The sequence below is a fragment of the Haliotis rubra genome, unplaced genomic scaffold (genome assembly GCF_003918875.1).
Source record: "Haliotis rubra isolate DU_JTF1 unplaced genomic scaffold, ASM391887v1 Scf145, whole genome shotgun sequence".
NCBI lineage: Eukaryota > Metazoa > Mollusca > Gastropoda > Lepetellida > Haliotidae > Haliotis > Haliotis rubra.
Genome location: NW_025765392.1, coordinates 1,754,643 through 1,767,399, shown reverse-complemented (window position 1 = coordinate 1,767,399; position 12,757 = coordinate 1,754,643). Strand labels below are relative to the sequence as shown.

At 39.6% G+C, this 12,757-nt stretch overlaps 1 protein-coding gene across 2 annotated transcripts; it reads right to left on the bottom strand.

The window, feature by feature from the left end:
* Window positions 1-1,442: 1,442 nt before the first annotated feature.
* Window positions 1,443-11,686, bottom strand: LOC124269464 (organic cation transporter protein-like). Of its 2 annotated transcripts, XM_046704466.1 has the most exons (10): window positions 11,541-11,686; window positions 10,768-11,011; window positions 10,140-10,243; window positions 9,453-9,607; window positions 8,970-9,135; window positions 8,413-8,628; window positions 6,346-6,572; window positions 3,895-4,076; window positions 3,139-3,290; window positions 1,443-1,695 (listed from the first exon to the last, which is right to left on the bottom strand). In XM_046704466.1, the coding sequence occupies exons 1-10, from the start codon at window positions 11,684-11,686 to the stop codon at window positions 1,608-1,610; spliced, it is 1,680 nt and encodes a 559-aa protein (XP_046560422.1). In that variant the 3' UTR covers window positions 1,443-1,607. The 2 variants fall into 2 exon arrangements, with proteins under 2 accessions (XP_046560422.1, XP_046560423.1); XM_046704467.1 differs by lacking the exons at window positions 1,443-1,695; window positions 3,139-3,290 and having other exon boundaries at window positions 3,967-4,076; window positions 6,153-6,572.
* Window positions 11,687-12,757: the final 1,071 nt, after the last annotated feature.

Here is a 12,757-nt window from a genome sequence, read left to right as displayed (position 1 = left end):
AACAGCTATCTATTGTAAAGACCATATCATCCTAAGGTGTGTAATGTGAAATAATACCTTCCAAAAAGCACTATTCCAGGCTGGATTAGTCAATAGTGTTCTACAAGACTCTAGATTACACTTCACTCAAGCAGCATCAAACCCTGGCTTCCACATAACGAGGAGCCTGACTATTGATAGTCTAGATAACGCACATTGTGTTCTCCTCTGACAAGTGTAAACTGGCACGGCTCCAGTGACGGAAGGCTCTGTATACACACTGCGTCTTAGAAACTCTTCAAGTCAGAGTGTTCCTTCGGTGTTGGCGATCTATAGCCCGTTTTCATAACGGTCTAGTTTTAAATGTAGTTTATCTGTTTTACTGTCCTTTGTTGATAAGTTTGATATTGTTTACATTTTGTTATAATATATACAGTTTTCATAGTCACGCTATGACTGAAAATTGTTACTGTCCTTTGTTGACAAGTTTTATATTGTTTACGTTTTATTATAATTTTTTTAAGTTTTCATAGTCACACTATGGCTGAAATACTGCCGATGTGACTCACTCACTCACCAGAAAGTTAAAATGTTCAAACATATGATATATTTGGGATTACACTTTCTCAGTAAAGATTCCAATACTTTTGGGCTGGATTCCCATCCTGGATTCGCACCCACACACTAGGTGAGGAACGTAGTCGGCAACACACAAAGCCATCCATCTAACCTACTCAGCCATCGCAGGTTCAAGATTAGAAATACACCTTATCCTAACATACGCAGCATTAAACCATAGCCTCAAAGACATTGTGACCCGTAAAGGTTCGGGTTAGAATATTGATCTTCAGTAACTCATGCTTGTCGTAAGAGGCGACTAACGGGATCGGGTGGTCAGGCTCGCTGGCTTGGTTGACACATGTCATCGGTTGCCTATTGCGCAGATCGATGCTCATGCTGTTGATCACTGGATTGTCTGGTCCAAACTCGATTATTTACAGACCACCGTCATATAGCTGGAATGTTGCTGAGTTCTAAACTAAACTCATTCAAAACATTGTCTTTTCGGGACTATTTGTTCATCGGCTGATAATGCGAATGGATTGAGGTTTGCACTGTGCACCTGCAGTCTGCAATGTCTGTTCTAGTCCGATAGACACAATAAGTGACTTTAGGCAGCTGTTCTCGATCGCGAACCCGTATACACATCGTGTCACAAAGGAGGTTCAGAGAAACAATAATACATGTATTTTGTAGAACGATTCCCATGTAACTTCGTGTTCCAAAGGAGAGAAGCGCTGTTTGGACCAAGAGGATATTTGTAACATTAGAAACGTCCTCGTGTTAATCGGTGGAATCCTCCTTACTCCGATATGGAACAAGTGCTGGAGTTTGACGGTATGAACAACCAATTTCATAGTAGACCAAAGACTTCAAGAAAGCACAAAAGACGTTCGCCATGTAAGTATTGACATTTTATCAGCAGCTAAGTAGGTGTGTGTCGTAAATGTCGTTGAAAGGCTGCTGGAACGATGCAAAATAGAAATCACTTGAACATACATGTACATACACACGAGCAAACGTTATCACTTAACAGGTACAGCAATCTACAGTCCAAGTATGTACCTTCATAAGAAAGCGTCCGTATTCATTTCGCGTGTTCTCTGCTCTATAGAACGAACGCTCTGTGCATCCACGTCCTCTGTGTGAGCATATCTGATGAAAGAAGAATATAGCATGAGACTTCTTCTACGTATGATATCCAGTATTCAGTCATTAGACTGGTGTCCTGTTAATGACTGATACACTCTAAATCCTACTACGATGGGTATTATATTACTATCATTACTTACTGTAATGAGTTCATCAGCATGCAGTGTAAATAGTTTGCTTGACTCGAGTCAATGTCGCCGATGTACTTTGATTTGTCAACCAAAAAGCAATTGGATATCGAATCATATCCTACATATCTTTAGTCATGTCAAGCTCACAGGCAAAAGCTATTGTCTGAGCAATAATACAAGAGCCGTTTACTGTATGTCTCTGAGAAGACGTTACAAGTAATCCATGGGCGTTAACGTGAGGTACAATGTGTGAAGCCCATTTCTGGTGTCCCCCGCCGTGATGTTGCTGGAATATTGCTAAAAGCGGCGTAAAACCATACCCAGTCAGTCAGTAACGTGAGGTGACATGATACGGATTTAGCCTCAGAATGTTAGTCGTCTACCTATCAACTATATTTAGGTCCGATTTACTCTTAAGGCGGGATCGGGTGGTCAGGCTCGCTAATTTATGTGAATGCATGTCATCGTATCCGAATTGCGAAGATATATGCTCATGATGTCAATCACTGGATTGTCTGGTACAGCCTCGAGCATTACCGACCGCCGTTTTATAGCTGAATTATCGCCGAGTGCGGCATTAAACAATAACCAAACTAAACGCTTGTAAGGTCATGCACAGCATATATAATGTTCGTGATAATTCAAGTCGTGTTCTCCGTAACATGATTTTATTTTTATGTCTTCATCGACTTGATTTCGTCTATGTACAAGACCCCATTAAAATGGGTCTGGAAAAGAAAATTTAAAGTCTAATTAGCAGTATTTCCGCCATATTGTGAATAAGAAAGATGTAAATTCATAAATGAATAAAAACAAATTTTGATAATTTACTTACCGGTCTGCAAAGGACAGTAAAACAAGTAGACTATCACAGATATTAATTTAAAACTAGTAATTAAATCGAAAATATTTTAACTATAAGTGGCAATACAATATAAAAACAGGCTATAGATTGCCAACAACTAAAGGTAGATCACCATACTTGGGACCATGGGGACTTACAGTACATTTGCTTCCTGCATGGACCCTAGCTGGATTTACACCATCCCTTCGGATGTAAGCAATTTTGGGCAATCTCGCCATAAATTAAAATGACATATATACTGCAGTTAAACATATTTTAAGTGTGGTCGAAAGTGTTGTGAAGCTTTCCTTTTGTACATTATTCATAAATTGCAGATGTTGCTTTAGCTATATGTATATCTATATATGTCGTGCTTTTCCAAAAAATTCCAATATAAACCAATGACATGAAGTATCACAATCAGGATAACGTCATGTGTACAAGCTATAAAGCTGGATAATTGAAACTTACGTCATTAAGTTTTCAGCGTCGCGTATGTTTTCCGGAAGCTTTCTGTTCAGTGTTTCCGGAAGTCGCAATGCAAGGAAACCAGCCAAGGCAGTAATGCTCCCAAAGATGAGCGTAGGAATTATTTTCTGGTATCTGCCCTCAACATGCATTACCTGAAAAGATATGGATAATTGACGTCGATATCGAGTTCAAGCTACATTATATTCAGACATACTGGTGGTGAAGGCCTTGGTCCTTTGCGAAATCTTAAACCTGTTCATGCTTATATAATACCAATTTCGGGTTTCGATCACATATTTTTTGACGATGCTCTCCTGCCGCAGTTAAAGTATGAATATCAAAACATTAACACATAATAATCATACCGTAACAAAATATACCCAATAAATTCCAAGTGGATCACGTAATTCTATATGATTTTAAAGTAGTTGAAATAAAGGTTCTCAATTCGAAGTTTTACGAACTACCGAAAAATATGTTCAGATTTCCGAAAACAAAGAAGGAAATGCGTATTTTTGACATTCATGAAGGAAACTACAGTATATGTTCTCTGACTGACTGACTGAGTTTGGTTTTACGCCGCTTTTAGCAATATTCCAGCAACATCACGGCGGGGGACACCAGAAATGGGTATTCACACATTGTGCCCACGTGGGGATTCGAACCCGGGTCTTCGGCGTCACGAGCCAACGCTTTAACCATTAGGCTACCCCCACCGCCCCTTATGTTCTCTGAAGTAGAGTAAATGTTATATACCAAGTCGTTGATGTAAGGTGACACCAGGCTTCCACCCCGACAGAACATGGAACACAGACCAATGCCAGAGTTCCTGGATGTCGTTGGCAGCAGCTCCCCCGTGAAGACGTACAACGCAGCAAACCCTGCTGACACGCACGTGTTACCGAGACAGGCTAGCAGGTTGATGATCCATTTCTCAGCTGAAATAACCCATGGTAAAATGTTCATACTTATTAGCCGTGAAACATGGTAGCTTGAAGATGAGGTTGCCATGGGTTTGGAATTTAACCTGAACAAATTAAACACTGACAATTTTTTTATCACATTGGAATGAACGCCAAAAGCACACAAATTGACTACACACTGTACCAGGAGAAACCAGTTTGTTACTCCACATCTTGGAGTAGTTATGGACGTACAGGCTAAAGTCCGAGTATCTGGCCGTTCCTGAAAAGTAATGTTCAGGAGTCCAGAAACACTTATTGTGTCTTCGTGTGTATTCTGTGTTAGTCGTCTTTTGGGAGTGAATATGTTGTCTAATGCATTTGCAAATGCGACAGTCGTCGTCGCTATTATATCTTTATACTTCTTGATTCACTGACTACGATCGTAAGAATATTCGAAAATGTTTAATAGACAATGTAACATCTTTGTTACGTGTTTCTGAATCCTAAACTGAAAAGAAAAACTTGAAATCCGTCAAGTACTTTGAAAATAATACTTGCTACTTTGTTTTTAAGAATATTGGCGGCCGGGTAGCCTAGTGGTTAAAGCGTCGGCTCGTCACGAGCCATTTTTAGAGTCCCCCATCACGATATTGCTGGAATATTGCTAAAAGCGGTGTAAAACTATACTAACTCACTCCAAGTATAAATTTAGTAGCTTTAAAAAAGTAGCTTTTACAGAAGAATAATTAACAGATTGTCTTGTTCATTGACGGTTTAACTAATAGAACGACTTAATGGATTACTTTCCGGCAGGACATAACATGCTTTCCGGCAGGACATGACATGCTTTCCGGCAGGACATGACATGCTTTCTCTCTTCGCGAAAACCTGCTGTCATCACTGGTTTTAGTGATCCAGTCAATGCTGTTTTGTCATTTACGCCCAGGGGATCTGTTCCTTTTGATAATCGAGACTGCTTATAAGGCGTCAACGGTTTAGAGACAATTAAGGACGCGCCACGCAATGTAGTCCGACTGGTCTGACATATTTGCCACACAAGGATCTATTTTTTTGCTGTATAGTAGAAAGAAGAGGCATGTTCTGTTATCTGAGACATTATTTGTTACACGCGCGGGTATGTCACTTTTCATTTCCTGAAACAGTTTAAGCAGCATATTTTGGTGCGCATATCTAGTATGTACCGCACTAAAATGTCACGCTTCTTAGCCAACACTTGAAACTGCCATCTTTGTTGACGCCAATTAAAGAGTTAGTACTATGTCATTATATGTGTAATAAGTGATCTATATAGATTGGACAGACCATCTTAGTAAGCCGTCACCCTCATAAAGAGCCATCTGGTATAAAGATATCGTGATGTTCGAGTAAGGACGAGAGCACGTCGGACCTTTAAGTGTTGCGCCGCTCTGAAACGTGTCGACGAAACTACCGCATCTGGACAAAAGTGACTTCTAGAAAGGACAATGAAATCGGCTTATCGACACTTGTTATATTCCTGCGTTGACGGTCTTTAATTAAACTAAATCTGAAACAGGGCCAACTGCGAGAAATAACAAGAGAGGAAATGTAACTCGTACAATTCTGTGTTCATCGTCATGATATGCAGGCAAAGACAAGAAGTGTGTGATTCCTCTGCATTGAAAATGTGTGGCACAACGTTCACTCGATGCCCCTTCTTCTATATACCACCGTCATTAAATTAGAACTAAAGGAAGCCACAGAACTCACTTTCCATAATAATATAATCTCTGCTACAAACTGGGTACATTGTAAGATCTGATCCGACTATTCCACGAGCATGTGTTTATGAATCAATATCCAATAATAATGACATGATTATGAAATCGCGTGAAGGTGAACAAAAATGTTGATGCAGTAGCTGGCAGTTTTTATGGCCCAAATATCTTTTGTGCTTCCCTGGCGAGGCATGATTGAAAAGTTTACATTGTTCTAGCACAGACATATGTTTATTATGGTATGGATAGTAGGTGTCTGCAGGATGGAATCGTTTTATAAACCCGATTGTGCAAGCCAACGTTTCACTGCCTTAGATATAACTAAAAGGCAAAAGTTAACAGTGTCATTTACCTGTGTTTTTGGAGTGTCACTTCACAATTACTCTTCTGACATGTAATGCTAAAGTGCACGTGAGTATGCACAATATTGCTTTCGGGTGCGACCTGGTGTAGATAGTGTACATGTGAACTTGGTCTCGTTGCTATTTTGCTGAAATAACCACTCACCCACTGGTTGTGGAAAAGCAGAGAAGCTTCGCACTCACGATTCTTTGAGATTAGAAATGGAAAGAAGGACAGAAGACAAGCCACGCCTCCAGCTATCATGGAGCCACAGAGCATCCACTTCCTGCCCATTCGATCCAACAAGAGCACACACAACACGTAGGCGCACGCCTCCACAGAGACAAAGAGGAAGAAGTTGAGGTAGACGTTGCCAGAAAGGTTGGTGACGTTCATGCTGAGGCCGTAGAAGCACATTCCAACTGCAAACCTGAGAAGAAATACTATATTAGGTATCATGTGGTGGGGATATGTGTTGTATGTAGAAAGATTAATATACAAGCAAGCGTTGACATTTAGAGTTTTCAGTTTTACATCCTAACCATGTACATTGGAAGCACACCCGGTTGATCTCCTGAATGTGCATTTACTGCTCCTCTCGTGTAAAGAACAGGCGCATCAGTTTTTATCATATACTTCTTAACTGCAACAAGTGATACATGAGGAATAATTGTACACATCGTGTGCAATGTTACCCGGGTACATGGACAGTATCCATGTAACATATTTACAAAGGTAATTATATTTACGAAATGTATGTAAACCGTTTGTGTGCATGGAAAGGAAATAGATATTGCATGCTTAGGTTTGTTGGCTCAAACGTTACAATTACAAATTAACATTACGATGCTGTAAAATGTGAAACTTTTATCAATAGAGGTAATATAAATAAATGCGACTGAAAGCATTTCCACAAGAACTAGAGGCAGAGTTCATTGTCTGGTTCTGACATATCGTAAGCATATATGAATCATTATCAAATTTGACGAACCCAGTATTCGAACATATACTGAAAGCCATTAAAAACGCAATTGGTATTTGTTGTCCTGGAACTTACAAAAGTTCTATTGAAGATTTTTTCCTGCGATACAGAGGATGTAGGGATAAAAGGCTGTTATTCTGGCCCATTTCGAGTTCGAGTCCTGGAGCATTCCTCTCACATGAACTTTGATACTTAAAACTGAACCTTTGACATTTCTCGTAAACACAACCACATTCATGAATCACGTTGTACACGTGCATTACCTGCACCCAGGCCCTGTAAAAGCACAAGGTATTGTGGAACTCAATCACTTTGAGAAAATGCCACACTTGACACAAGACGAAAGGAATCAGGCTATCGGCATGGTCAGCCAAGGTGCTTCAGATGTGATGATAGCCAGGCACTTTAATGTGCATCCATCCACTGTAAGTCGACTCAGACAACGTTTTCGGGCTACCGGAAGTGTTGCTGATCGTCCGTGACCTGGTGCACCACCTGTGATAACAGCTCGACAAAACCGCAATATCCGAGTTTCACACTTGCGAAATCGGTTCCAAACAGCTGATGATTGGGCAAGGAGGACAATTGGGACAAGTCAACGTCATTTCAGCGCCCAAAAGGTGCAAGGACGCCTTGCTGCCTTCAACACGTCGTCACCCGTACCGTGGTCCAACCTTATTGCATCGCCACAGACTTGCCATACAGCGATGGGCAGCAAATGGGGCCAATCTTGGCAACAGGACATGGCCAGATGTCATTTTTTTCAGATGAATCCAGGTTTAACTTATCCTTTGCAGATGGACGTCCACAGATTTATCGATGTAAAGGAGAAAGACTTGCGCCAAACTGTGTCCTTGAACGTGATCGTTTTGGAGGGGGTGGTGTCATAATCAAACCACAGACCATCAGAGGCTGCAGACCATCCAACAGCTGTTCCTGAGAAATGTGTCTTTCAATGCCCCAAAGACTGCGATCATGTCTTGCAGCGCACGGTCGACACACACGATATTGACTGCAAGTGACCCCTCCTTTGTGTGATGTCGTTGTTGCGTCACTGATGTTGTTGTTGACTGGACATTTTCAGATGAAATTATTCACAGATGTTCACTTAAAACATATCTGCCAGTTAGGTTTATATATGTTGAAATTAGTGTGAGTAAAGAAAGTATGAATGTCAAATTGCATTTTTAATGGCTTTCAGTATATTCACAAGTAAAACAAAATAACAAAACCATCAAACCACCCTACACTTATTTAACACAACGACTGACGGGTTATATAACGTTACCAGTTATAGAATAAGATCAGTATTCTTCGTGATAAGGTCGGTGACTTAATGAGCTCCCAGAAATATTCTATCTTTGATTCTTCTTTTGTTGTGACACTCTCTAAATCGTAATCACTGATAGTAACTCCGTTGGATTCAGCTATCTTCAGTAACGTTTTCTTTGCCCTTTCGTTCTGGCCTGTACTAAGTAGCCATCTGGGAGACTCTGGTATAAAGCTGAAAATATGATAGTATGTATGCATTTTACCATTACAACTGTTTTCAAACGTTTACATTTACTCTTGGTAACATGTGATCAATATTACAAAAATGTAAAGGAGGTATGGATGCAGTACACATATATTTTCAAAGGACATTGTGAGTTACTAAAATGTGTATGGTCGTTCGCAATTCATGTTATGTCTCTTCCTTACATTCATTACATCACAATAACATTCATAGATTCGAATATTGACATTACGTTCAGTCCAATGTCATCTCTAGCAGCTGTAACCAGTATACAAGGATTCTTGTAATTTAGGACAAGGATACACACTGGCCAACATTTAGGTACTTACAACAAATACAGAAAAATGAACGATGGCACACCGAGCACCAGCTGCCTTGTTTTCCAGTCTCTCAGGAGGAAGGCAGCAAGGGCGACTATCATGTTTCCGGCGCTCCAGAAGAAGTTGATGGCTACTCCTGCCCACATTCTCTTTGAGTGACCCACCAATTCGAGACCTTTCAAGCACAAACAGCAACGTTATTTTTGAACGAACACTAAATAAATGTGTATCCTAATTTTACTTGTACATAGTACTTAACGTATTAATGGCGATAGTAGTAATTGTGAGTGAGGGAGTAAAGTGCATATTTTGCACATTGTACCTGCGTAGCTAGACCTTTCATGTGTAACATCCTGAGCAGTGGATTCATCAACAATTGAATGCCTTGTTAACTAGAGTTGTTTCTTGTACTCTGGCTTATATCGCCACAACGTAGGTTAATTTGTGCATATTCAATGTGCGGTGTGATTAAATGTAAGAAAAGACAGTCACCGAAGACAAAACTAGCCAGATACTGAGTGCTTGAACACGCTGTCATCAGTATGACTACAGGGATCAAGACGTAGAAGCTGGTGACCCAAGTCAGCACCACGTTCAATACTGTGGTTAAGACCATGCTGACGACAATGACAGTCTTGCGGCCAAATCTACAACAAGACAGGTATTATAAGAACTATGAAAATAATTAAATTCTTTAAGTATTGAAGAAAAATAAAACACGTTTTCACACGCTCATTGTACAACGTAAAGCTCAAACGAGTTAAGGCTTTAAACCGGACCGACCATGGGGCATTTTTGAGAGTTTGAGTATGATATAGTTTGCCTGTGCGGGAATAAACCGGATAATGACGTTTGCGTGTTTGATTTTAACGCCGCACTCAGCAATATTCCTGCTACATCTGTATAAATATTCAAATCTTGATCAGACAGTTGAGTTGAATAATGTGACATGCATCAACCAAATTAGCACAGAGGTCACCTTTTCTAAATACGTAAGGGACAAGTAAGGGGAACAGAAAGCATGATAAAATACAGGAAAACAAGTGTTCGACTGGATATCTGACAAAATACAAATGTGTTTATGCTATTTTCATAAGTAATACTTTTTTTAGTTGCATACACAGGTTTTTTATATTTTGATATTAGTTTCACGTGAATAAGTGTTGATATAAACGTTACGTGTCCGAGAGAAATCCACTGAAGACGACCCCAATCGCTTGTCCTGCCATGTTCAGCATCTTCCCGTGTGTCACGTAGGATTTCTTCTCACAAACCATATTCATCTGCAGTCAAGGCAACTGTGTAGCCAGCTGGTTAATTAAATATGTCATAGCCGAAAACACATGCATGTGAGTTTGTTGTTTAAAGCCACAGTTCACTTATTCAGGCTATTTTGAGGCGGTATATAAATGTTAGTAATGCAAACTTCTCACCATACTGCGCGCGACTGATTTTATTCTAGGTTCATAACACTCCCCTTTGCGGGCTGAAAAACCATCAAGATATAAGCACTCCCCTTCTACTTACGCCCTGTCCTTATTAATTTCTCATGCAACACACATGCACGCACGCACGTACGCACACACACAACCGAATCCTACAACGACGCTGTGGGAACTAGCCTTCCTCGGATATGGCATGGTTATTATTTGGATTTTACGCCACGTTTATCAATATCCCAGCATAATCATGGGGAGGTTCGGGGACACCAAGATGGGACTGACCGTGTGAACCAGCAGATCGTGACTAATTATTGACCTGCATAATTGGTCTTGCGCATGAAGGTTGTGAGATGGCATATACATACTGACTGTGCAATGGTCGTGTCGAAGGAACTCTTATCATACACCCAGGAATGGCATGTTTCTGTGTATCTGTTGAGGGGTCTTGTATGGTTGTCATCACGGTGTAAGGTAACGTCTGTGTACACTTTACACGGCAAATACGAGACGTTATCAGATGCCAGTCGAGGTATGGTGAGGTTGATTAAGTATTCATGTCCTTTGTCCTGAACTTCGTATGTATCATTTTTGAGACCTGGAATTGCGCAGCTGGAACATATTCATCACATGTTAAGTGAAGTCATCATTCATGTTTATCATGGCGAGGCAGACCAGTGGTTTAAGAAGGGTTAAAGTGTCTTGGCTATCACAGGGCTGTATGACAGGGGGGATGAACTTAACTTTCCAACCTTCATGTTTAAGTTTACCTTCATATCGAGCAACATTCTAGCTACTCCATCCTTTTGCAATTCTGCTTTAATCAATTTTTAGGTTCAATCAACTATGTTATTTTAATCAAGATTTAACAGAAGGTAATATGATTCCTACGTACAAATTGTTTTCTTCGGATAAAAGTGCACAACTGGTAATAGCCAGTATGTTTGTGACGGATGCCACTGGTTGGGCAGGATGCACTCATCTTTTCGAGAACAGCAGTGGGTAACATCAATATTGATTAAATACATATGCCGATAGTATAGTCAAAATTGTAACTTCCTGTGGATATAGAAAGTGTTTCGTCCCTGTTACTGTTTTTAAGGAATAAGGTTACAACGCTTATATAATTTTTTTGTCTTACCGGTGTTCGGGAACAGCAAAGAGAAACACGACCAAGGATATGCTCTGGATAGCAATCGCTATAGCAGGCAGGCATAGCAACACGTACAGTCGCCTCTGATAAGGTCCGAACTCTCCAATGGTCCTCAAGAGATCATCGAACCTCATTTTGAACTGCAGCCAAACTGATATTAAACCATTATATTTCGAGAGTGGTAACATTTGATGATCGAAACAAGGAAATTCAAGTAAGAACTTGAGGTGTATACATATATAATGTATACTAATGGTCACACAGCCAATTCCCTACCACTATCACGCGGCTGTTGTCAAGATGACGCATTATCATCAAACATTTTCTTATTGTGTGTAGAAATGATCCTTGCCATTATGCTGAGAAATAACAGAAATACTAAGGGTGTAAAACTTGGAAATATTGAATATATTCTCTCTCAATTTGCTGATGACACAACTATTATATACAAAACTTTATATACAACAATTCATGGACTAACCTTCTTTGCTAGGTTTTCATGAAATATAGTTAATATTGAAAAAGGAACAGTATATGGATTGGATCTAAAATGAGATTAAAACATAAACTATGTAAGAAATGGAGTCTTGAATGGGTAGAGAGCTTTAATTTGCTTGGAATAGACTTTGATATAGATTTGGATGATGTGGTAGAAAAATATATAAACATAAACTAAAGAAATATCAAATTTAATGAAAATTTGGTCATTCTTGGCTAAATTGTACCATCTCTTTTCAGTGTTACCTAATCCAATATTGTTGATGAACTACAAATGAACGATTTTCAATTTATTTGGGGTGGTAATATCGACAAACTAAAGAGAGAGAGAAAACGTACTGTACACATAAAGATGGAGAAATTAAAGTACCACATATTTTTAAAACAACCCAGTCACAAAAACTGTCTTGGAAGAAAAGAATCTTGACAAAAGAACTCAAACTTCAAAAATCTTTTCTTTGGAAATCTACCTCCACTACCAGTAAGCTTGTTTGAAATTGGTCCAACAAAAGAATATGCAACTAATATAGATAATCCTCTTTTAGAGTGATGTACTTTTGGCTTGGGCAGATTACATTAATACTTGATTGGAAATCAGGTTCAGATGAGTCTTTTTACATTTCCTTTCTGGCTTAACAAGTAACTAATTATTGGAGATAAAACACCTTTTTACTCGAAGGAATAAGGACGGTTAAAGATTTATTGGG